Source organism: Neophocaena asiaeorientalis, unplaced genomic scaffold (genome assembly GCF_003031525.2).
Source record: "Neophocaena asiaeorientalis asiaeorientalis breed wild unplaced genomic scaffold, Neophocaena_asiaeorientalis_V1.1 scaffold43, whole genome shotgun sequence".
NCBI classification, from domain to species: Eukaryota; Metazoa; Chordata; class Mammalia; order Artiodactyla; family Phocoenidae; genus Neophocaena; species Neophocaena asiaeorientalis.
In genome coordinates this window covers 11903465-11927675 of record NW_020173674.1, presented here as the reverse complement: position 1 = coordinate 11927675, position 24211 = coordinate 11903465, and the positions used below count along the sequence as shown (strand labels likewise).

General features: G+C 58.6%; 1 protein-coding gene across 2 annotated transcripts; it reads right to left on the bottom strand.

Annotated features, from left to right (window-relative positions):
* Nucleotides 1-418: 418 nt before the first annotated feature.
* CNOT12 (CCR4-NOT transcription complex subunit 12) lies at nt 419-21997 on the bottom strand. Of its 2 annotated transcripts, XM_024748837.1 has the most exons (12): nt 21864-21997; nt 21399-21506; nt 19704-20337; nt 18121-18190; nt 12789-14159; nt 8670-10792; nt 3089-3455; nt 2724-2874; nt 2485-2612; nt 1649-1806; nt 1340-1412; nt 419-842 (listed from the first exon to the last, which is right to left on the bottom strand). In XM_024748837.1, the coding sequence occupies exons 2-11, from the start codon at nt 21490-21492 to the stop codon at nt 1352-1354; spliced, it is 5157 nt and encodes a 1718-aa protein (XP_024604605.1). In that variant the 5' UTR covers nt 21493-21506; nt 21864-21997; the 3' UTR covers nt 419-842; nt 1340-1351. The 2 variants fall into 2 exon arrangements, with proteins under 2 accessions (XP_024604605.1, XP_024604606.1); XM_024748838.1 differs by lacking the exons at nt 419-842; nt 1340-1412 and adding an exon at nt 1924-2014 and having other exon boundaries at nt 1653-1806.
* Nucleotides 21998-24211: the final 2214 nt, after the last annotated feature.

The following is a 24211-nucleotide window of genomic DNA, read 5'->3' as shown; positions in this document are numbered from 1 at the left end:
TGGACAGTGGACTATGGGTCTCCCATAGGATTCTGCCCTCTCTCCACTGGATGCTGCAGAGACTCCAAGGCCCCTGCAGATGGCTGAGCCACAACAGGGAAGGAGCCTGGGTTCTGAATGACTGTGAGGTGCAGAGTGTCCCTACCACTAATCCACCCCAGAAGGGGCCATGAATGGAAAATAAACCTTTGTGTGTTAAGCTACGGAGATTTGGGGGTTGTGTGAATCGGCAATCAGCCTACCGTAACCAATACACCCTCCTCAGTGGGTGCCCAGCGAGTGCCAGGGAAGTGACGGGTTCAAGGTCAGAGCAAGCTCCTGGTCGGCCAGGGCTAGAACCAGCATCTCCCCAGGTACAGCCTCGGACAGGGGATGAGGTGCCACGACCACACACCACAACCTGGGCAGCACCAATTCCCAAAAAACTTTATTGTTTCAAGTGGCAAAATGGTATCAGTTTCTGTGGGGCACCTGGCATGGCGGAGGGAGACCGGGGGTGGGGCTGGGATCCGCCCGTTACAAAAATCAAAGGCTTTTATAAAAAATGCTATAAACTGGTATCAAAAGAAAACCCACGGGAGGCTGGAGGAGGAAGCAGAGAGGCAGGTGGGAAGACAGCGAAGGAGGGAGGGACCTAAACCTTCGATCGCTAACAACTGGTTGGGAGGGAGGTGTGAGGGGAGTTGGGACGGTGATACAAAGTGCATAACTGTGCCTCCCCAGACGGCCCCCGGAGGTGGAGGGGGCAGAGGCTGCAGCCTGGGGCATAGGGGGCTCAGCAGTCTCCTTGCCGGGGACCCCACAGGGACAGGCACTGCCTGAGACTGCCAGATGGGAAGGACCTGCAACAGGAGGAAAGAGAAGAGGTCAGGCAGAGACGTGGGAGTAGAGGAGGCGCTTCGGCGTCTCTCCCTCCGCTTTCCCCCACCCCATCCACTGCACACCCGCCTCCCCACACCGCAGCCTGGCTCCCCCAGCGGAGCCCGGCGTGATGGAGACCCTGCTGGGCACCACCAGGGTCTAGTGAAGCCTAGTGAAGGCACCCCAGGGTCCCAGATTGGAAGGGCGGGCGGACCACGCTCAGGCCACCTACAGGGCACAGGGGACCCTCCTTGAGCCCAAGAAGGAAGGTGGGGATGGACGTCCCCAAGCCAAGGGACCTGCCAGGTCTCTGGAACTTGGCCTCAGCTGCCTGCTTCCAGCCTCGCAGAGAAAGAGGGATGGAGACCTCGGGTCTAGAAGAGGCTCTGGGGCCTCCTGAGTCCTCCAGGGCAGGCCCTCCTCAGCCCTGAACTCACTCCCAACCCCAGACAGGCCCAAGCCCAGCTCCTGCCCTCACCTCAGTGACTTCTCAGACCTTCTTCTTCTTCAACTTCAGGGCTTGCAGCCAGTTGGGCGATGACCCTTCTGACCTTGAAGGCAGAGGGCGAAGGTCAGAAGGGAGTGGTAGGGACAGAAAGGCCGCTCCCACCGGGAGAGGTGACCTCGGGCCTGGTTAGAGACCAGCACTCGGGCACCGACCGAACAGAGCAGACTGGGCTCACGCCAACCGTCTCAAGGCCTCAGTTCTCCTCTCTTGTAAAGCAGGGTCTTCCTGGGAAGGCCAACGCAGTGAGGCCAGTGAATGCCCGGCGCTTAGGTCACCTACCCTGAGGATTTCTCTGGCTTGGGAGGTAACGCGAGGGGCTTCCCCAGCCCCGGGACCTTGCAGGACTTGGAGCGATGGATCACGGGCTCCTTCTGACTCGACTTGCCCTCTGTCGGTTCCCCCTCATCAGCCGAGCGGTTCCGGGAGCGCAGCTTGGCCTGAGAGACGAGCCAGGCGCAGACAGATGTCAGAGGCGCAGGAAGGAGCAGCCACAGGAGGCTAGGCCTTCTCCCCAGAGTATGCCGTCCCCAGAGTCAGGCTCAGACCCCCTTTACCTTTCACCCCAGTGGATGCGAAGTCGCTTAGAGATGAGCTTCCCCCGAGAGCTGAGCCATGCCTGGTACACAGCAGGCCCTCAGAGAGACACTGCCGAAATGAATCCAGACTAACTGGGCTGGACGAAGCCAGCCGTGACTTCCCGTCCCTGTGCCTCCGCTCCTCCCACTCCCTCTGTCTCCAACGTCTCCCCCCCTCACACCTGTGCACCTCAAAGCTACAGTCATCACATGAGGCCTTCCCCAATCTACCCTCCCACCCTGCACCCACTGTTTCTCCCTCTCTCTGAGCAGGCCCGCCTCTTACCTCTACCCCCCCAGTGACCCCTAAACTTCCCCCTTCACCAGGGCTAATGATGGCATGGCTCATGTCCCCCACTACCCTGGGAAGTTGTGGGACACAAACACGCCTTGTTCTTCCTTCCATCCCACTTAGCGCCCAGCACAGGGAGAGCAGAGTGAGAGGAGGAACACGAGGAAGGGGATAGGGAATGAGTAGATGGATGGAGGGAAGGCAGGCTGGATGCAAGGTGGTCAGATGGCCCCGTTATCAGATGGTACCTTCAGGGCTGATGGGCTCAGGCCGGGAAAGAGGTTGACTTTCAGCCCCTTGGTCACCCGTGTCCGGCGGTTCTGAGGCTCCTCCGCCACCTCCTCGTCTGAAGACGGTACCTGCGAAGCCCGCGGCTCTGCAAGGGCCCAGAGAAGGGCTCAGCACAGGCGGCAACCCCAGACCTCCCCGCCCCTGCACCACCCTCAGACATGGACACGGATGTCATCACACGACACCCCGGCCCCACCTGTAGAGTCCTGGAACAGCCTTGCGTCCGACTCTGCCACCTTCGATAGGCCCAGCGTCCCCCCAGGCCGGATGGCCGGGGCCCGGTGCCCACGCTTGCGCCCCAGGTTGGCACGGCTCCGATACATGGCACTGTCAAGGATCTCGGTGTCCTGCTTGGGACAAGGGCAACACCACTGCCATCCTCTTCGTGGTCCTGCCCCAGCCCAGGGGAGCCCCTAACAGCCTCGGGCTGGAGCTTCCTGCTTTCTGCCTCCCGGACTGAGACTGCTCAGGGCCCACACAGATGAGGGAGGCCCAAGGGACGAGCACCCCCCATACCCCCAACAACATCCCACCCACTGCCCTGGGCTCCCCTCCACTGACCTCGATGAAGGAGAAATCCTGACTGGTGGAGCTGGCGGGAGGGCCCCGGGGGGGCCACTGGGGGGTCGGCATCCGGTCCTGCTTGCTCTGCCCGGTCCCTGCAGGGCCCCAGGTGCCGTCCACCTCTTCTGTCTGTCTGGCTTCACCATCAGGCTGAGGCCTCCAGGAGGGCAGACGGTCCCAGCCAGGCTCCAGGGGCTCCCCTTGGTCAGCGCCTGCTGCGGCCCCTTCCTCCTCTGACAGCTCCCTGAGGCCCGAGGCTGCCGACTCCCTCCGGGCCGCTGCCTTGGAGCAGCTGGCAGCCGGCGTCTCCTCCAGCGGGCCCTGGGAGCCGGAGGGCGGGGAGCGGGCCAGGCATCTGCCAGGGCTGCAGAGGACCAGAGGCCAGGGTCACGTGGGACCACATCTCCCTCCCCGAAGGGCGCTTTCCCCAACCTCTCGCTCTCCCTCTTGTCCACGCTTCTCCCGACAGGGGCCTCATACAACACAGCACAGAGGGCAGGACCTGGGCCAGCCTGGTGGGTTCAAATCCCAGGTCCACCACTTACAGAGACTTTGGATGAGTGCCTTCACCTATACAGCCTCGGGGTCTCCTAACTACAGAATCACTGGCGGACCGCAGTGAGACTCTCAAGCCCCCAGCACGGTGCAGAGCACGCGGTGTGTGCCCTATAAATAAGTTACCGTTACCACGACCATCGCTGTTGTTGATGCTGTCAGTTGTGTCCCTCCCAAGGGCACCAGCTTAGGTGGTCACTCTCCTTGGGATAAGCCAGGCACCGGTCCATCTGCCCATCCTGCCTCTTCGGCCCCCACCCTCCAGGTCATCCGTCCCCACACCCCAGTCTCACTGAACACCCGGCCCTCACAGATGGCTATGTATCCAACTGTGTATCTGGACAAGCTGTTCCCGCCTGGAAGGCTCTCCCACTGCCTCTCTGCTCACTTCCCCATGCAGTTCAACTCGTCTTCTGAAGCCGGCTGGCTCCCCTCCCCCAGCCAGCGGCTCCCCTCCCCCAGCCAGCGCTCTCCCCAGCCCTGCAAGCCCTGGGTTCTACCTGGCCCAGCCCCTGCCTCAGAGTCCGTGGGTCTTTGTCCGCACTGCCCAACTGTGAGCAACTCAAGGGCAAAGACGGGCCCCCTGCCACCTTTGTGCTCCCAGCCCTTGGCCCAGGGCCTGGCCAGGAGCAGGACTGAGCAAATATTTGCCGAGGGAATGAGAGGCTGGGTCACCTTGCACCTCGACACAGCATCTGCTCCCTCAAAGCATGACAAGAACACACCAGGCACAGCATACCACACTCTCACTAGCTCACGTTCCTCACACGAGGAGCCTGTGTTGCCCAGCTGCCCCCCTGAAACACACAGACACACCTGCACTCTCATGGCACATCTGCAGGGAAGCGTGCACTACTCACCGGTCACTCCTTCCACGCACACCTCGTACCCACCACACCACAGGCACAGCAGAGCCACACCCGACACACACACACCGTGCACACAGCCATGGGAAAGGCGGGCAGGACAGTACCCCGAAGCCAGGCCACGAGTCCCAGATTGGAGGGGAAGAGTGTGAGGTAGGTGAGGCAGTACCAGGCCAGAAGGGATAGGGCAGGAGAGAGCGTGTGTCAGTCTGTCCTTCCACAAGCTGCTGACAGATGTAAGGCAGCGGAGTCAGGAGCAGCCCTGGAGGGGGGCCAAAGCCAGCTTACCCCCCTGCATGAAATCAGGGAGGCCAGGGAGGGAGGGGGCAGTGGCAGCACCCCACCCACCCTGAGGAGACCCTGCCCAAAGCCTCTCCCGGGGTGAGGCAGGGAGGAGGCTGAGGGCAGGCCCCGAGAGCTAAGGGGACGAGGATGGGTGGATGGGAAGATCCACCTCCAGAGCGAGCCCTGGCCCAGAGCCACGTGGGCAGAGGGCAGCTGAGGGGCTCGGTGGGCTCTGGGGGTGACCATGGGGTGGGGGAGGGAAGCATTCATCCCTGCTGACTTGTCTAAACCCCACTCACCCGTCACCCCACCCCGGGAGAAGCTTTCCTTCTCCTTGTTGTGGGAGCACCCAGAACACCTATAACCTGAGTCACTCCCCGGCAGGGAAGCAGGTCAGGAACCTGTCCCGAGCACTGCCCACTCCAGCACACATATGGACTGCGCCCCTTGCCTGTGGCCTTGGCCAAGTTACTTATCCACGCTGAGCCTCAGTGTCTTCATCTGTAAAATGGGGATAATATAAGTACCTATACTTTGCCGGGTCTGTTGGCAGAAATGTACACCAAGCACACAGTCAGCCCTTGCTGAATTTTAGGATATCCTCGTGCTCAGCACAGGTTCCCGGCCTGAGGACTCGTCTCATACCACCTCTACCCCTCGCCCGCCTGGTCCTAGAGGCTGCTGAGGCCCGGGACTCTATCCAAGTCCACCCCACAGCCACTCCAGGTGTAGACTCGTCTCACACCACCTCTACCCCTCGCCCGCCTGGTCCTAGAGGCTGCTGAGGCCCGGGACTCTTAACCAAGCCCACCCCACAGCCACTCCAGGTGTAAACACGGGGATCGGCATGTAGTAGATGCACAAAAAATCAGTTTCCTCGTGTTCAAGGCTCCAAGACCGAAAATGAGAGAGGTGAGGACTGAAGCTGGAATGATGTGTCTAAAGGGGCAGCAGCTGACCTTGACCCCAGGGAGACAGGAAGAGCACCCAGAGAGATGGTTACAGGGCTGGGGCCCAAGGGAACGTGAAGGAGCCCACATTCACAAGCTGTGGGGCCTTGAGAAAGTCACACTGCCTCTCTGGGCCTGCTTCCCCACCCACAGAATGAAGGAGCTGGCCTCAGTATCTCTGAGGGTCCTCTCACATTCTGTGAAGACCCTCCACCCCCGCCAATGGCTGGGAGGCTTCTGCCTCGCTGCGGCCTGGGGGCAGGGGCAGGAGATGACCAGGAGGCCAGAGAGAGGAGAGGGCCGTGCAACAGCTCTCAGGAGACCCAGGAGCGCCACTCCCACCAGGACAAGGTGACCTAGACACAGAGGGGAGGGGCCTGAGCTCTCCCCAGCGCCGCTCTTGTCCCAGTTATATGGACAGTGGTACAGCCAATGACCACCAGCAGGGGAACCTTTGTCCCACACAGAATGATGACCAAAATGTCTTCCAAGGCCTCACTTTCGGGACAGTTCCTCACGTCCATCCACACTCGCAAAACAGATACAAATACTGGTGGTGAGCATTCGGTCAGTGACGACCACGTGCCAGGCAGGTTTCTATCACTTCCTGTGTATGAACTCCTAGCCCAACTCCAGAAGGAGACATTGCTGACTCAGTGACCTTAGGCGGGTCACACCACTCCCCGACCTGCTAAGCGGAGATGATAAAATCCCTTTCCCGCTCCACAGGGTAAGTGTGAAGATCAATGCTGCGGGTGTCGGGGGTCGATTACTCCCAATGACAGACAAGACACAGGAGGCCTGAGCAGAGACGGGACTTGCCCAAGGTCACAGGGGTGATGGCAGAATCAGGACCCAAACCTGGCAGCCGCCTCTGAACTGTCCTCGAGGACTTCTCGTTACCAGGAGAACCTCCAAAATTTCCTCTAAAGAGCAACTTTCCAGAGGGTAGAATTTCCCTAAGTCAGATGCTCAGAACACCAGCCCCTTGGATATTAGTCAAATAAGCTTGAGAAACATCACATTAGAGAAAGATATACAGGTTTCCTTACTCCTGTGCTTTCAGTGCTAATATCCATACTCCCTAAGTCTCCTGTACGCCCACTGAGTACACAGTGGCGTTTTCCAAACACACAACATGGTCGGAAAAACCCAAGCGTTTTCTAGGTGTGATGGAGACCGGAGCTCAGAGAGCTGAACACTGAGGACTCCCAGCTTCTCTGCCGATCCCCTTCCCCTTCCCCAACCCAGTCCCCCAGCCAGCCTCTCCCTCCATCCTAAACAAGGGGAGATATTCTGGCTTTCCCCCTCCCAAGGCCCACCCCAATCTTCGGGGAAAGGTGGAGGGCTGTGGGTCCCACTGCGTGGTAGTCTAAGAGCCTTGAACGCAGTAAAGACGCAGAAGTCAGAAAGAGACATTGCTGACTCGGTGACCTAAAGCGGGTCACACCACTCCCCGACCTGCTAACCGGAGATGATAAAATCCCTTTCCCCGCTTTGGGAAGAGGAATCCGGGGCAACCGCGGGGAGCCTACGCTCTCCTCCCCACCGGAATGTTACAGCTCAGAGAGGTCCAGCAACTTGTGCAGGATCCCAGGAGCCTGTGGACTCCTAGTCCGGGACACTCAAGCCCTTCCTGCAGGCCTCACCTCTGCCCACACTCCGTCTCCCCCTCAGCAGCCTGAGCCCCCAGAATACTCCCCGGGGCATGGTCCTGGCCCCAGGCTCTGTCCACCTTCCCCTCTCCTTTCTCCTCAACCCCAAACGCCTCTCCTGACCCCCCCGACACCCCACCGATTCCCTCTATAGACACTTGCTGCTCCCTCCTGCCCCCCTCCCACTACCATCAGCCCCTTCCACTTCTAACACAGATCCCATCCAACACCCCCTCCCTTCTTCCCTTCACGCCAGGTGAGAAGCTCCAGGGTTGGAAAAGGTCGAACCTGCTACTCAGTCAAGAGAATTAAACCCAACCTCAGTGGATGGAAATGTTAAGGAAATAGAAACAATTCCTTTTTAGCACCTTTACCAGGTGCAACATCACCTCAGTTGGTTTTAGAACAGAAAAATCTCAGGGACAGACTGTGGTTGGCTCGGAAAACTTATCGGTTTGGTTTTTTTTTGCAAAGTTCTTTTTCAGAAACTCTGTGCATGGAGGCCAAGGTCTTGGGGCCAGGAGCCAGGTCCCAATGCCCTTCAGGTTTTGCTTGTTTTTTTTTAAACCAGGGTTTATTCTCTGTTGTTGTTTTTATTTTATTTACTTATTTATTCATTGGCCGTGCCACGAGGCTTGTAGGATCTTAGTTCCCTGACCAGGGGTTGAACCCGGGCCCGCAGCAGTGAAAGTGCAGAGCCCTAACCACTGGACCGCCAGGGATTCCTGCCTTTCAGGTTCTTAAAACTGATGCTCTTCTGGGCCTTAAGACAAGGCAGGCAAGAAGCACAGGGATCCTACCCATTGCAAGAAGCAAGGAGTGCCACTGCCCGCTCCACCCTGACCTGGAGTGCTCAGGCCAAGACGACGCGGAGTCCTCCTCCCCCAAGCCTATGAAAGCATCCGTGTTCCCTGGTCCTGGAGAACCTGCAGCTTCAGGACCGAGAGGCCTGGGGAACAACCACCAGAAACTAACCAAAGACAGAACGTATCTTCCAGCATACTCACAATCACCAAGGGAGCCTAAAGCACGAGTTGCAAAAGTCACACCTCAACCATCACATTCATCGTTCAAAAAAGGAACTCACCTGTGTGTGTGTCAGAGTTCAGCTTAAAAAATAAAGTAAAAATTCACAGTCCAAACCATCTCAATTTTCCAAACACTAGAAGTTCTTGGGGTAAGGCGGTTTCTATCCCCCTTAGAAAGGGTGCACTTTTCAGACAGCCATCACACCTTCCCTCCCCACCCTGGGATGGCGCTCCCTTACCTGGCTCCAAAGCCGGGGTATTCCCCTGCCTCTGATCCAGGTTCCTCGGGGCAGATGGCCACGGAAGGCAGGGGATCGTCTCCGCCCTGGGTCTCTGGCCCACTTGTCTTGCCAACTCCCAGCTCCCTGGCCTCCGAGGGGTCTCTGGCCTCCAGGCCAGGGGACAAGACGCCGTCGTTCCTCAGGCCTGGTTCAGGAGACTGGCTGACCTCCCCTACCCCATGCTCCCTGGCTTCACTCAGGGCCCCCAAGAGCTCCACATTCCGGAGCCCCGAGTCCTGGGTCCAGTCCGTCTGCCCCACTCCACACCCCCGCGGCCCCCGGGAACTCTCAGACTCCAGGTCGCAGGGCATCTCCAAATTCCGCAGGCCCAGATTGTCGCCCCAGTCCACCTGGCCCGCCCCGAGCTCCCTGTTTCTCAGCCCTGGGTCAGGTGTCCAGTCTGCCTGACCCACTCCACGCTCCCTTGATTTCAGGAACTCTCCTGCCTCCACAACTGACCAGTCGGTCTGCCCCACGCCACTCTCTCTGGCCTGGCTGTGGTCTCCTACCTCCCCCACTGCCGCCAAATCTCTGCCCCTCAACCCGACCTCAGCCGTCCAGTCCTTCTCCCTGACTCTGATCCCCCTGGGCTCCACAGACCCTCCAGTCTCCAGACGGCTGGCCAGCTCCACGTCTCTCAAGCCCAGGTTGTCTGCGCAGCCCACCTGTCCCATGGCACCCTCCCTGGCTTCACTCAAGCCCCCAGAACGCACACAGCTGGACACTTCCAAGTTCCTAAGGCCCAGCTGGTCTCTCCAGTCCATGGTCCCGGCCAAGGTCTCCCCGGGAGCCACAGAGTGGCCGCCTCCTATCTTGCCAGAAGGGCTCAGGCCAGCGCCGCTCGCTCTGTCGTTGCCGATGATGCCAAACTGATGGCTCCTCTCGGCAGCCTCCACGCAGAAGTCGCCGCTCCAGTCCCGCTGCCCTGGGCTGAAGGCCGCCTCTGGCTGGGGGACAACGCTGAGGCTGAAGTCACCGGCCCAGCCTCGCTGCCCCACCTCCTTGTCTTCCCGGTCGGCATCACTGGGGCTCTGGCCCCCTGCCTGCCGTCTTCCCTGCAGCCCTCCAACCTCCTGGCTGGCACTACCGCCTTGCCAGCTGCTCTGGTCTCTCTGTCCCAGTGCCCCATCCTGTGACTGGGGGCTGCTGGGGCTGAACAAGCCCCCAGATTCAGCCTCTTCAGGCCAGCTTACATCCCTGCTGGCCTCGCCCAGGCTCTCTCTGCCACTCAGAATCTTCTTCTCAAACTCCTCGTCCTGTTGTTGGGCTTCCTCGGGGCTGAACCCGGCACTCAGGGCTCTCATTCCGAAGCCTCTGTCCTGGGAGCCGAGGGCCATGGAGCTGCCACCGCGGCTGTAGTCTCTCATCCAGGCGCTCTTCCCGAAATCCTGGTCCGGCTGCTCTGCGCCCCGGCTGCTGTAGGTGCTCAGTGAAGAATTGCTCTTCCCAAACTCCTGGTCCGGCTCACCTGCGCCCTGGCTGCCGTACCTGCCAAGCTGGTCCTTCTTCCCCAGTTCCTGGCTCTGCTCATCTTCATGCTGGCTGGCAGAAGCACCCAGAGAATCCCTCTTCCCAAATTCCCAGTCATGAAAGCTTGCATCCTGACTGCTGGAAGTACCCAGAGAATCTCTCTTCCCAAATTCCTGGCCCTGGATTTCGACACCCTGGCTGGAGTAAGAGCCCTGGGAATCCCTCTCTCTGAACTCCCAGTCGCGAACATCTACCTCTTGGCCCTGCGGAGTGCCAGGCTGGGCTGCCTTTCCAATCACTTGGTCCTGGGCCGTGAGCCCCCCCGGGGCCGACACTCCACTCCCATCTTGGCTGCCGACCTCCATCCCCTCCTGGCCGATGCCACACCTGCTGGCCCACTCCCTGGAGCTCCCCTCCCCCACTCCGTGCCCGCACTTGTTGGTCCAGTCCCTCTCTCCAAGGCCTGGGCCCCCTCTAGGGCTCGCACTCCTAAGGCCATAGTCCTGAGAAGTGTCCTGGGACCAGCTGCAAGGACTAAAACTGCTGGGATGTGTGTCTGCTACAATCCCGAATTCACTCTGCAGATCTTTCTGGGCCCAGCCAAGGAGTCCCTGAGCATCAGGAAAAAGAGAGAAACAAAGAAACTATGCTTAGAATCAGGGTGAGAATCAGTCCAGAATGAGAGAGTCAGCACCGCCTAGTGCCCAAGAGCCCCACTTCGGCTACAGAAAGCCTGGGTTTGGATCCCAGCTGTGTGACCTTGGACAAATCACTTAACCACTCTGGGCCTCAGGGTCCTCATCCCTAAATGAGGTAATTCCTACTCTGGGGTGGTACAAGAGGATTAGACAAAATCATTTAAGCCAAGTACTCAGCACAGTGCCTGGCGCACCATGGACACTCAATCGATGATCCCATGGTCGTGTTTACAGCCCTTGGACAACACCTGGCAAACCGCCAGGAGAGAGGCTGCCTGGCAGAATGGTCTTCACATGGGTACGGGGCTATACTTTCAGCAGGGAGAGATCAAGAACTCGTTAAGCCCCTCCACGATCTCCTTGCCAAGGCAAAATCCCAACGCCACCCAACACCCTTCTAGCCCTCGTGAGTTCCCAGCCACTTCCTCCCTAAGGAAAGCACCCTCCTGCCTAGGCCTCCCCGGGAAGACCTCTCAGTCCTCGCCCGCCTGCCCGCCTGCCCGCCTGGGAGGCAGAAGGGACAGCCTCCTCCTGCACCGGGGAAAAGACCCAGCCGGCTCCGGCACCCCACCCCACCCCACACTCCCTGACTCACTCCTGCGGGTGGGGGAGCCCTGGGCTCAGGGCTGCGAAGCCAGCCAGCCTCATCCCGCAGCGCTGCGTTGGCCAGCAGCCTCTCCAAGACAGACAGGCTGGGCTCCCCGTCCCCAGGTCGGGCCATGGCCCCTGCCTCCTGCCCCCTGCCCGTCCCGGGCTACTGGGCGCGGCGGGTGCCAGGACAGGGCTGGGCCGCTCCCCTCGCCCGGACCTGTCCGATGGCTCCGGCTCTGGCTCTCGCTGGCCCTGGCCCCGCTCCCTCCAGAGCAGCTGCAGCTCCGGCAGCCCCGCCCAGAAGCCAGTTGAGTCACCCACATCCTGGGACAGACACACCTACTTCAGGAGCCAGCCTGGTCTTAACTCCTTCCTGCTGGTCCTCCTGCCCCCACCTCTGCCCCCAGAGGCCCCCAGGCTCCTCCCTCCTTCCAGCCCCACCCCTACCAGCCCAGGCTGGGCTTGAAAAATACATTTCAAAAGCCACTTGGACCCCAGCCCTGAGATTCTGGGGCAGCCTGGTAGGAGAAAGGGCACTGGCCCTGGAACTGGCGCTCTGGCCCTGGCCCAGCCACCAACTTGCTGGGTAACCTTTGCACAAGGCTCTGCCTCCTCTGGGCCTCAGCTGCCTGTCTACAGAGGCAAGTCTGAGCTTAATAGTAATAACGTTCATAAAAGGCAACACTCACCAAGCACTCGTGATGAGCCAGGCACTATTCTTAGTACTTTACAGGTACTGTAACCGTCACACTACAAGGTAGAGCTCATCACTGTTCTCCCCATTTTACAGATGCAGAAACCAAGACACAGGCAGAAAAGTCACTTGCTCAAGGTCACACGTGGGCAAAGAGCAGGGCCAGGACACGAATCCAGGCAGTCTGCGTCCAGAGCCCATGGCTCTAACTGGCTATGCTGGTGCCCTTCATAATGCCACCCGTAATAACGTACTGAACACTCAGTGTTTGCCAAGCATTGCACCCAGCGCTTTCCACGTCTATCTTACCCACAATACAAGCCTAAGAGGCAAACGTTATCATTGTGAAAGGACTCTGAAGCTTAGAGGTTGGGGTATATTCCCAAGACCAGTCAGCCGGTGGATGCTGGAGTCCGATAAGAACTCACACTAAAGCCTAAGCACCGTCCCACACCCTCTGCTCTGCCAGCTCTGCCTGATGGCACAGCTCTGAGGGGCACGTCCTAGGTGCCCTTGATCATGGCTGGATCCCAAGCTCTGATCACATAAAATCCACGTTGAAAGAACAAAACCCTCCGAAGGCCTGGCTTCCATCCCAAGCCCTGCCCCGTGCCCTGTCCTCACCTCAGAGCAAGCACTTGGGGTCTGTGTGTCCTTCAGCTCAGATCCAGCTCCCCGCCTTGCACCTCCAGCACTGGGTGATGGTGAAGCCAGGAGGTCATCCAGCCAGTGGGAGCTGCTCTCAGGGCCTGCAGGCTCGGGGGACGCCCTACGTGGGTCTTGAACCTCTGTTCTGGGTTCGGTGGTCTCAGCCTGGGCAAGGGTCACGGCCTCCTCCTTGGCAGGCAGTGCCTGCCCGGGGTCGGGGATGGCGGCAAAGAGGACACAGGGCTGGTCAGGGGGTGCTGGCTGCTGCTGCCCCAGGACCGGCTCCAGGATGGGCAGGGCGGCCTCCCTGGTGGGCAGAGGAAGCAGGGATCCCTGTCCAGGCAGGGGTTCCCGTTCCTCGTACCTCTCCTCTGCCTGCAGCAAGACTGGTCCAGGCTGGTCCCCTGCTGTTGGCAGGGGCTCGAGGGGGACAGCTGGGGGCTGAGGATGGCTCTCCCCATCGCCCTTTTGCATTGGGGAGGTGCCCAGATCATCCGCCTGCATCCAGGAACCAGGCCTTCCTGGGCCCTCTGGAGCTGGCGGGGCCCCTCGCGCCTGCTGGGACACTCCTTCCTCCCTGCTGGATGCAGCCCAGTCTCCAGCCTCTGCAGCCTCCGCGGCCTCAGTGGCTTCAGTGATGGGGGAGGGGGGCGGGGAGTCCAGCCGCCACACCCCTACACCCGAAGGGCGCGTGGGGAAGGTCCATTCAAAGGACTGTGACAAGCTCCAGCTGGACTGTGTCCCACTCCCAAAGGGATGATCCAGGGCCGACTGGCTCCCCTGGGTTTGGGGCAGGGCAGCCAGCGAGCCCCCCAGCTTCTCCTCGTCTTGGCCGGGCGGCTGGAGCACACCTTCAGAAAATCGGCGCTGAGCCAGGCTGACGGGACGGAGGTCCTCACCCCCTGTGGCCGCCATGTCCCCAGATGGCAACGTCCAAGGGAGGTCTAGCAACTCGCCCCCGTCTGTTAGGGGCTGGGGCAAGGCGGCTGGGGGCTGCTCCGGGCTGCGGCGCCCCGAGAGCTCCTGGAGGGGAGGGCTGCCGGGTCTGGAGGCCTCCAGGGCTCCCAGAGAGGGGAGCCCCGGACTAGGGGGGTGGCAGGAGCCCTCATCAGGAGGGGCCGCCGATGGGGATGCCAGGGTCTTGGGGAGGCAGGGAGAGGCTCCGGAAGCTGCAGGGCTCTGGGCTTCTGGAAGCTGTGAGTGGCGGGGAGAGCTCTCAGCGGGTGAGGAAAGACGACGGGGAGACTCGGGGGCTGAGCCCGAGGCTTCAACGGGGAGGCCTGGGCTGGCTGAGCCTCCATTCTCCAAGGTGAAGCCTGGACTGGAGGGGACCCAGGCCTTGGAAACCTGCAAGAGAAAGGTCAAGAGCCATCACTCACCACTCCGCTGGGTGGGGGGCCCCCTGCCAACCCTGCAGAGACCTCAGGTCAGCGGTTGCCTCACACGCTCACACTCCACAGAGGAAACCCGGGCGCAGAGGGGCAGCCACCCAAGATGGCCGCAAGAGGCTCCGAGATGACTTCGAGTGTCTTAAACTTCTCAGGGTCCACAGACCCCTCCTTTTGGCCCTCTCCCCACAAAATGCACGTGGCCTTATTCACACAGTATTGCTCACCTAAGGATCTTCTAAAGGGTCCACGGTTCATGGGTCAAGAACACTGGCTTTACAAAGGGAAAAGGAGAACTGGGACTCCAGCTGTCTGGGGGTAGTGGAGGTCCGGCCTCAGAGCAGGACTCCAGGCCCCATGCAGCTCCAGACCGGCTCCCAGGAGCAGCTCCTACCTCCCAGGGGTGGCGTGGAGCTCTCCACCCGGCTCTATGCATCACAGTACCGACTCAAGGAGGCAGGCAGGCCGGCCTCAGCGTTCAGGTGGAAGGCCCAGGGGACGGGAAGGCACCCGGCCCCGAGCTACCCCTGCCCCGGCCCTTGTAAGCTGTGCGCCCTCCTGCGCGGAAGTCACTCTGAGCCTCAGCTTCTCCACCTGTACCCTGGGGCTGGTGGCAACAACGTCCATCTCAGTTAGGTGAGGATTAAGTAAGATTTGTGCACATGGCCTTTCAGGACGGGACTCAGAGAAAGAATGCATACTGTGGGACACTGGGGCCACCAAACACCTGGCACTCCTTTACCCCTCCACTCAGCCTGTCCCCAGACGGCAAGGCGAGTCTCGCCGACCTGAGCTCTGCCCACCCCCAGAGATCACGCTTCCCCTGCCGCCCTCTCGCCAATGGGGCTGTTGCTGCACATCACCACCTGCCGGGTCTGGGCAGGGGGAGGCATCCTGCTTCCTGCTCAAGGCCAACCTCCATTCCCTCCACCCGCTGTCCCCTCTACAAAGCTCTGGTTAATTTAAAGCTCATGCCCTTAAACTACACCATCCAGAACCCCTCCTGTTAGAGGCCCCTACACACCCCTCCTTCCCTCAGAAGCAGAGCTCCTGGACCACTGCCACCCTCCCCAGCGCTACCCCTGTTATAACGCAGTCAACCCATCCAGCATCCTGGCTCCGGTCCTTGCCCGCCTCTCCCCTATTCCTTTGTGACCCACCTGTCCCCAGGATCCTACCCTCGACCTTGTCCTTACCTGTAAGGACTGCTCCTCCATAACCTCGTTTTCAGGTGTCCCGCTCACCCACTCCCACCCCCATCTGTCCACCGCCCTCTTTCCATCCCCCACCCGGCTTAATCCCTCAGCCCCTCTGAGAAGCACAGCCACTAACCCTCCTTCCTTCTGCCCGTCAGACTCCCTCCCTTCTCTCTCTATCGCCACTGATGTCACTTCTTTACACAGCTCCCTCCCTCACCCTACTGCTTAACCTGTTTAAATACACAGCTCTCCCCACCTCAAGGCTGCACCCGGGCAGCCATTCTGGACGTGGCTGGAGAAAAGCACGCAACCAGGATGGCTGGGCCCCCTGCGGCTCACCCCCCTGCCCTCAGAGGGCCCCCCTGCGGGCCCAGCAATTCTACTACACACACACCCCACCCCCCAGGCAACGCTTTCCCATCTGGTCTCCTCAAAAGTCCACAGCTCCTCCCGGGCTCTCTCAGCTGACAGCCTTGCCCCCCTTCCCTGAGAACGCAGAGGCCACGGGCGGAGGACACCCACACCAGCACCCACAGCCCCGCCGCCCGCACAGGAGCCCAAGCACTCTGCTCCCTGCCGTGGCCATGAACTGTCCTTGCTCAGAGCTAAGGCCAACTCCTCCTCTCTCTCTCCTGCACCACTGATTTTTCCCACTCTACTGGATCATTTCCAGCAGCACACAAACTGCTCTCGTTTCTTCTGCCTTAAAAAAAAAACGGTAACACAGTGTTGTTCACTCCTTCTCTCCCTCTGGCTACCACCCCTTTTTCTTAAACACAGGGCTCTCCATTCAGTATCCATCCCCACAGCTGCTCTCGCCCATCCTCTGCTGAACCCCCTCCAAATGGGCTTCTCTCCTCACCCGCCGTCCCACCGCTCTGGCCAAGGTCACCCATGACGCCCTGCAGCTAACTCCCATTTCTCAGTGCTCATCTTCCTTGCCCCATGGGTAGCGTCTGACCACTAATCCGCCCTCCTCCGGTCCCCCACCAGCCCCCCGAGTCCTGCAAGCTACTAGCTTCACGTGGCTTCCGGAGCACTCCACACTGCCTGGATTTTCTACCTCACCGCTGCTCCTTCCGGCTTCTCCCGCGCTCCTCCGCTAGGCCTCACCCACTCCCTTGGTGATCTCAGCTGTCTTTACTACCATCTCTACACTGACGAGGCCCTGCAGCTCCAGACTCAAATATCCCACTGCCCCCTCGACGTTTCCACCTGCATGCCTACAAGGCATCTCCCACTCAACAAATCCAGAGGCAAGCTCCTCTGATCTCCCCCTATCCTGCTTCACCCTAAGAAGTCCCCTTTTCCGTAAAGAGTAACCTTCTGGTCGCTCACATCAGAAGCCCTGGAGTCATCCTCGATTCTGCTCTCTCCTCACATCAGTCTATCTGCAAGTCCCGTCCACGCCACCTTCAGATCCTAGACAGAGGCCACCACTGCTCGCCATCTCCACCACGGGCTGTACCTCCAGAGTCCATGACACCATCATTTCTCACCTGGGTTACCCCAACAGCCCCCTAACTAGTCCCTGCTGCTGCCCTGGGCTCCCTGCAACCAAGAGGGCAGGGTGACTCTTTACAACTAGAACAGCAGAGGTCACTCCTCTCCTCTAGCCCCTCAATGGCATAATACCCTCACGCAAGCAAAGGTCCTCCTAGGGTCCTGCAAGACTATCACCTCTGGGTCCTCCCTATGGCCCAACTCCTCCTCTCTCACTGCGATCCAGACACCCAGGCTTCCTTGCCAGGAAGGTACCAAGTCCTTCATACTTGCAGTTCCCTCTGCCAAAAATGCTATTCCCCAACATCCACATAGCTCACTCCATCCCCCTCTTCGTAGCAAGGCCTTCCCCTGTTACCCTCACCCCAGAACCCTTCCAGGTGTCCCCAGCACCTGTGTGACACACTACACATCTGCTGGTTCACAGGGATGTCTGTGCTGGCATCTGCCTCCCCGCATTGGAAGGTGAGCTCCCTGAGAGCAGGGGCGGTCTTTGTTTTGTTCTCTGCTGTTTCCCCAGTACCCAGGTCACAGTAGTTGCTCAATAAATACTTTTGGACAGACAAATGAATGGAGTCAGGTCTCCCTCATGGGGCAGATAGGACAGCCTCTGGCTAGCAAGGGCTCTATGAGTAAGAAGGACCACCCTTTACATCACTTACTCAGAAATTCAGGCCGTTCTGCCCTCTGAGCACACTGTCGGGAGAGGGGATGTAACAGGAAACCCCCAAGAAAGGACTCTTCCTCTCTTCTGAACCCTGAGAAAGCAATCCGGCCAGGGAGAGCCGTGGACTCAGACCCTTCAGATCCTGCCTCAGCTCCTGGGTAAGTTACTTAACCTTTCAAGCCCGGGTGTCCTCACCTCTCATATGGGACCAAAGGGGCCTGCTAGCTAGAGTTACCACAAGGATTAAGTTAGTCAACATTCCTGGGATGTGCCCAGCACACAGTAGATAATCAAGGACAGTTGTTCTGGACACTGTAAGAGCCTCAGGGCCTGAGCCACACTTAGCCAGGGTGGCCTGGAAGTTGAGAAATCTGAGTCCCAGGGCCAGCCCTTGGGCCAGTCACCTCCTCCACGGCCTCTGCTTCCCCATCTAAACTACAAGGAGGTCAAAGAGCTGATCTTAGATCTTCAAGAGATCTTCAAGAGAAGATCTTAGACTCTTCCAGCTCTAAAATACCACGGTTCTGATTTGTAACTGGAGGATAACTCACGTCGGTAGGTGGCTCAGAGCTGGCCAGCTGAGCCAGGTCCCCATTGAAGGCCAGGTCCAAAAGGGGGTTCCTGTGAGGGAGAAAGAGGGGAAATGGAGGCCTAGAATGGAAAAGCCTGTCACAGGGTAGATAAGGGAGAGCTGATCACGGGTCTGCCTAAGTGACTGCAACAGCATCCAATGTTAACTGCCTCCCACCTCCCACAGGCATTTCCTACTGGGGGACAGAGACGCTATGCAGTTTCCACAAAGTGCCCCAGACACAGTGCCTGTTCCCCACCTGCACACCAAGGGTTAAGTTCCGCCAACTCTTTTGGGAAGAGGATGCAGCTTGCCCAGACCCCTCCGTGGCTCCCAAAAAGTTACCCGCCCCCCTTCCCTTAAGGGGTTAATGTCCTGCTGCCACCAGGGAGAATGCAGCTGGTCCTGCTGCCTTGCCAATACTTCTTGAGGAACTGCAGGGGGAGGGAAAGGGGGAAGAGGGAAGAGTGATTTTCCAAGGTTGAAGTTGTTCATTTTAAGCCTGGCTTGGAGCAAAGGAGGGGAAGATGAAGGGTGGAACCCAGCCAGGACAGGGTGTGACCTCCTGGGAGCCCAGGCCTGGGACAAGAGTTGATAGGAGGCCCTGCCTTCCAGGCACTTTAAGGTGAGAGAGGGGAAAGGCTGGAGGGCAGAGCAGCGCAGGGTAGGGCAAGAGTCTTACCTTCCAGCTCCGCTCAGACAACAGCGGCCCTGCCCTCCACAGCAGCAGGAGTGGGAAGGGGCCTGTGGGCCCAGCAGAGCTGCCAGGGGCCCAGCTGCCAAGCGCCTCAAGCAGCTCTCCCTGCCCTGAGGATGGCCTCCATGCAGCTGACAGCCCTCAGCCTCTTCCAGTGCCCAGGGGCACCTCCTGGTCAGCCTTCTTTTATATACTGGCACCAACTCTAGGCAAGTATACCATACGCAACAGTCTCCAACCTAGCTGTACTTCCTGTGCGTTGACACTAGCTGGCCTGGCATCAAGGTGTATTCATGTCTTTCCTCTCCCATCAAACTCCTCCTCACAGCCAGACTGTGCCCTCCTCAAACTGACACACTCACACACACACACACACACACACACACACACACACACACACACAGCACCTGGCACACGGCTGCACCCACAGCACGAGCTAGCAGTTAAAGTTAAAAGCACACACTGGAAGAAAACAGACCCGAATTAAAACCCCAGCTCTGTCTCTCTCACTTGCTAAGGGAGCAGGGGAAGTCACTCTTGAGCCTCAGTTTCCTCATCTCTAAAATGGGCCTAATATTCCCTTCACTAAACAGCATGGCTGTGGATTAAGTGAGGCAAAGATTGGCTCTCAGTATAAAAAAAAAAACCTGAAAATAAACTTCCCTATAGTACATTTGAACTCTACTAAAAACATACATCAACTCTGTATAGAGAACTATCATTGTAAAAAGAACATAGTAGCACTGTCTGCTGGGGGAATGTTTTGTGACTCAGACCTAACCTAAAAGCGAAGATCACAATCCCAGATGCAACTACCACTTTGTCCTCCAGGCTGCAACCAAACATACCGTCTCCCACCCCCTCACCTCTCCTCGGGGGTCTTGCTGGGCTCTTCAGGGCACTCTGTGGGAGACTTTGCCGGCCCCTCCTGGGCCCATTCCCTGGAGAGGGTCCCACCATCCTCATCCCTGGGACCTGTGGCCACACCATAGGTCCTGGGGCCATATCTTGAGCTGCCATCATGGTTAAAGGTGAGGCGGGAGCCCCAGAGGCGGTCAGGGCTGGCCAGGACCTCCTTCCTTGGATGTTCCATCTTGGCCAGGATCTCTTCCACTGTGGTGGCTGCAAAGCGCTCCGAGGCTGGACGGAAGGGGGCGGGCGCCTTCCGCACACCCATCGGGGCGGCACATCGAGCTGGAGGTGTCAAGGGGGATACCTCTTCTTTCCCACGCTCCTCTTTCACAGTCTCTCGGGTGGCTTCTCCTCCAGTAGGGGCCTCAGCCATAGGCCTTGGTGCAAACGGAAGGGGACGCTTGCTGCCACCATAGGGCTGGGGTCCTGCCAGCATGTTCATCTTCCGGGCAGAAGGCAGCTCGGCCAGAGGACCCCGGGGAGGCCGAGGTCCAATAGGCACCAGCAGGCTGGGCTTGGCAGGCAGGGCTGGCTTGGCGGGCAGGGCTCGGGGTTTGGGCTTGACAGGGGGTTTGGCCCGAGCGTCACCTACCAAAAGGAAAGGGTTGGTTGGGGGGGATGTCAGAAGAACAGCAATCAGAACTTCATCTCCCACCGTGCAAACTCAAAATGTTCACATCCTTCTAGGTACAAGTCAAATGTCACCTCTTCCATGAAGTCTTCCTTGATTTTCCATACACGTGCCAGAAACAACTCCCATCTCCAAATTCCCAAAATGTCTAGTCAGTCCCCCTTATAAGCTAAAGCTATTTAAGGGTCCAGCTGGCAGCTATCTCTCCCTGTACCCACTTTGCACCTAGTACACGTTCTTAACAAATGAATGAATAAATGAGCAAGTGAGCTAATAAATGAGTACCTGCCTACCCACATCAATTAGTCAGCCCACCATCTCCCCAAGGTAGTCCTTTCCTCTTACATGATACTCTGCTATACCACCATCCACAGTAAACCTGTTATCCCAGCTCAGCGTCCCTACTCTGCCACCCTGCTGCCCCCTCCCCCAGTGCACACTCAGGCCACACTGTCATCTGGTGTGTGATCAGGAATGCAAACTTACTACTGACCTAAGCCAAACAGAAGTAAACCTGGTACAGGCGGAAAAAAAAAAAAAGACCAGAAACCTACCTTCTACATAAGGCATTTCAATACCAAATAAAAGACCTTGAATTACTCATGGTCACAGCCCTTTTAATAGAATCCTTCATCGCCCACTCATTTGGCTCAGGGCAAGAAAGGCGTCTAGACAGGGAGCCAGGAGGCCTGGGTTCAAATCCAGAGGTGCATGCCATTTCCCCCCTAGGCCTCAGTTTCCTCCTCTGTCAAACATGTGGTTTGATCCACACCATCTCAAAGGTTAGTCTGCTCTCCTCTGCTGGAGAGCTATGATCTCAAACAGTTCTGAAGGGTCTCAATGGAAGCTAAGAACCTTTCAGACATCCTGCCCGTCCTGAGAACTCCTCCCTCCCTCCCTCTCACTGCACAGAGTCATCGTTCGCCCGACCGCTCCAAGACAGAATGGGGGTTCAAGCCTCCGCCCCTCCCACCCTCCTCCCAGCCACCCCGCTGCTCCACCCTGCACCCATAGGTACCTGGCTCAGAGCCAGCAGATACCAGCTCCTCCTCTGGCTCCCGGGGCGGTAGGGAAGCCATGGCTGTGCCTTCCCTGAGAGTAGATACTTCCATCACATGCGGCGGACCTGCGTGAGAAGTGGGAAGCAGAGGGGTGTGAGCTGCGTGAGAAGTGGGAAGCAGAGGGGTGTAAGCTGGGGTGGCTGAAGACCCAGGAAAAGAAAGTAAAAGGGTTGGGCGCTGGCAGTAGGCTCGGTGGAGAGGGACGTCTCCGACTTCTGGCAGAGGCAGAGTGCGGGACAGGAAGAGGGAACTTCAGGAGGGGGGCTGGGGGAGGTCAAGGGAGGTCCCCAGCCGCCACGCCCTGCACACCTCCCAGATCACTCTCCAACTCTTGTCTCGTCTCCTAACCCTAAAGTCCTGGAGCTTCAGGGAGCCGCGCACTGCTGCCTCCTGTTGCCAGCTCTCCGTGGCACCCCACTTACCTCTCCCAAGGTAACCCCCGGGGTCCGGTGGCCCCACTCGAGGTATCTACTCGGGGCAGAGTAAGAGGTCCGCAAAGTCTGAAGTCTCTCTGTGAATCACCTCATGGGAGACGGGAAAAACCCGCTCCTCCCCAACCTGGGGCTCCGCCCACTGCCTGCCTGCCTGCTTCCCCCTTCCTGCTCCCCCTCCTTCTCTCCCTCCCTCCTGCAGCTGGGAGTGGTTCCCTCTCCCCCCACATCCCCCCTCCTCCTTCCACATCCCTGCCCCACTCCCGCCTCCTTCAGAGCTGTCTCATCCAAACACGGAAAAATAAGGAATAAAAAGTAAACATCTGGAATACATTTTTTTCTTTAATTTCTCAATCGCTTTGGCTTCAGCTTGGAATTTGATGAGGTAAAGTCAGGGCCTAGTCCTGTTGCCATAGCAATGGCCTCCCACTGGATTTCCAGAGCCTCGCCAAGAGGAAGGAGGAGCCGGCCCAGGCCTGGGCTGGGAGAATGGGACAGGGCTTGAGAACACCCGGGGGGCGGGGTGGCTTGGGGGAAAACTCCCTAGGGTTCCCTTTCTTGGACAGTCACAGTGGGACAGCCACAGCCTAGGAATGTATGTGGGCATCACTCACCAGCCTAGACTTGACCTGAGGGGTTTTGAGGGGGGCTGAAGTAGAAATTTTAAACCTAATGACACAACCCTATGGTAGAAGCCAAACGGGTGCCCCTCCTCTAAGCTTGTAACAGAAGCTTCAGATCTGCTACACCAAATGGATTCAAATGCTGGGTGGATCTACCACTTTCTAGCTCTGTGACCTTAGGCACATTGCTGATTTCTCTAAGCCTCAGTTTCCCTATGTGGAAAACACAGTTACTGAGACTGTTAAGAGGCCTACATGAGGGACTTCCCTGGCAGTCCAGTGGTTAAGACTCAGCGCTTTCACTGCACACTGCAGGGGGCACAGGTTCGATCCCTGGTCAGGGAACTAAGATCCCACATGCCGTGCAGCGCAGCAAAAAAAAAAAAAAGAGAGAGGCTTACATGAGAGGATACACACAACGGCTGAGCACCATGCCTAGCACCTAATAAGCGTCCAGCAAATGTTGGCCATTATTAGCATGATTCCATTTAGTGTCACCGACGAGCTAACACATTGGTGACCACCTCCTCCTTTCCCCAAACCACAGGCTTCCGTTGTTCCAGACCATTCCTTCTCTCCTGCAGGCCCCAGTCATGTCACCTGCTCTTCAGACACTTCACCACCTCCTCAGCTCCCATCCTGGCTCCTGAAGCACCATCCCACCCTCAAGACCCCCACCCAGGTTGACAGAGCCCTGCCCCCCTTGTTCCAAAGGAAGAGGGGTATTTCCTATCACCTAGTGTGCCCACAGTCGGTGAGGACGACCCAACCTTCTCCAACCTGCAAGGGGCACTGCCTTCCTCAAAGTCACCCACTCCGGCTGGTCTGGCAAGACAGCACCAAATCCGAAGGGACCTCAGGTGCCCAACCTTTGCAAAACCCACCCACCTCTCACTTTTACCCTGCCCCATCTTGTTTCAAAGTTGGGAGGGGATATGAAGGAGGTAGAGAGATACCCATGATTGTCAATCCCTTGGTCAGCCAGCTACCACACAGGACGCTCCCTGTGGGTGGGTGGGTGAATAACTGTGCACAGCCGGTCCACGTGTGCGTGGAGGAGGGGCACATGATGGGAAAAAGTAAAATTAAAAAAACACAAGACTGTTTCCTTGTCCCTGAACATTATTACCAGGGACATGCTGTGGGTGGTTAGAAATGGAGAGGAACTGGTCCAGAAGCGAAAAACCCTTCAGCTGGGGGCCTCGTGGACACCTCAGCAGTGTGAGGAGCTGCAGCAAAGAAGCTGCAGCTCGCCTTCCCCAAGAGGAGGGGGTCGCAGCAGTTCAGAGGCCCCAGCCAGGAAAGCCAGGTGACCAAGGCCAGAGCCAAAAGCTGTAAAGTCTCAGAGGCTCTGAGCATTCCCAATCCGCAAGAGTCAGGAGACTAGCTGACCCCTGGGAGCACAGGCCTTCAGAAGGGCAGGGGAGAGGCCAGGCAGCTCCAGCCCCGGGGGCAGAGGCCCAGAGAAGCATCGCCGCAGGCGGGGTCGGCCCTATGGACCTGGGATCTCCGGCCGGATCTGGGGCCAGAGAGGTCGGAAGGGACAGCCTGTAAACTGCTGGAGGAGGGAGGGCCAACGGGAAGACGGAACAGCCCGGGGCGAGGGGCTGTCTGGAGGGGCCCAGTGGGGAGCTCTGGACACAGAGGGACGGCAGCAGCCTGAGAGAACAGGGTAGAAGAGGCGGAGGAGGGGGCGGCGGCGGCAGAAGCAGAGAA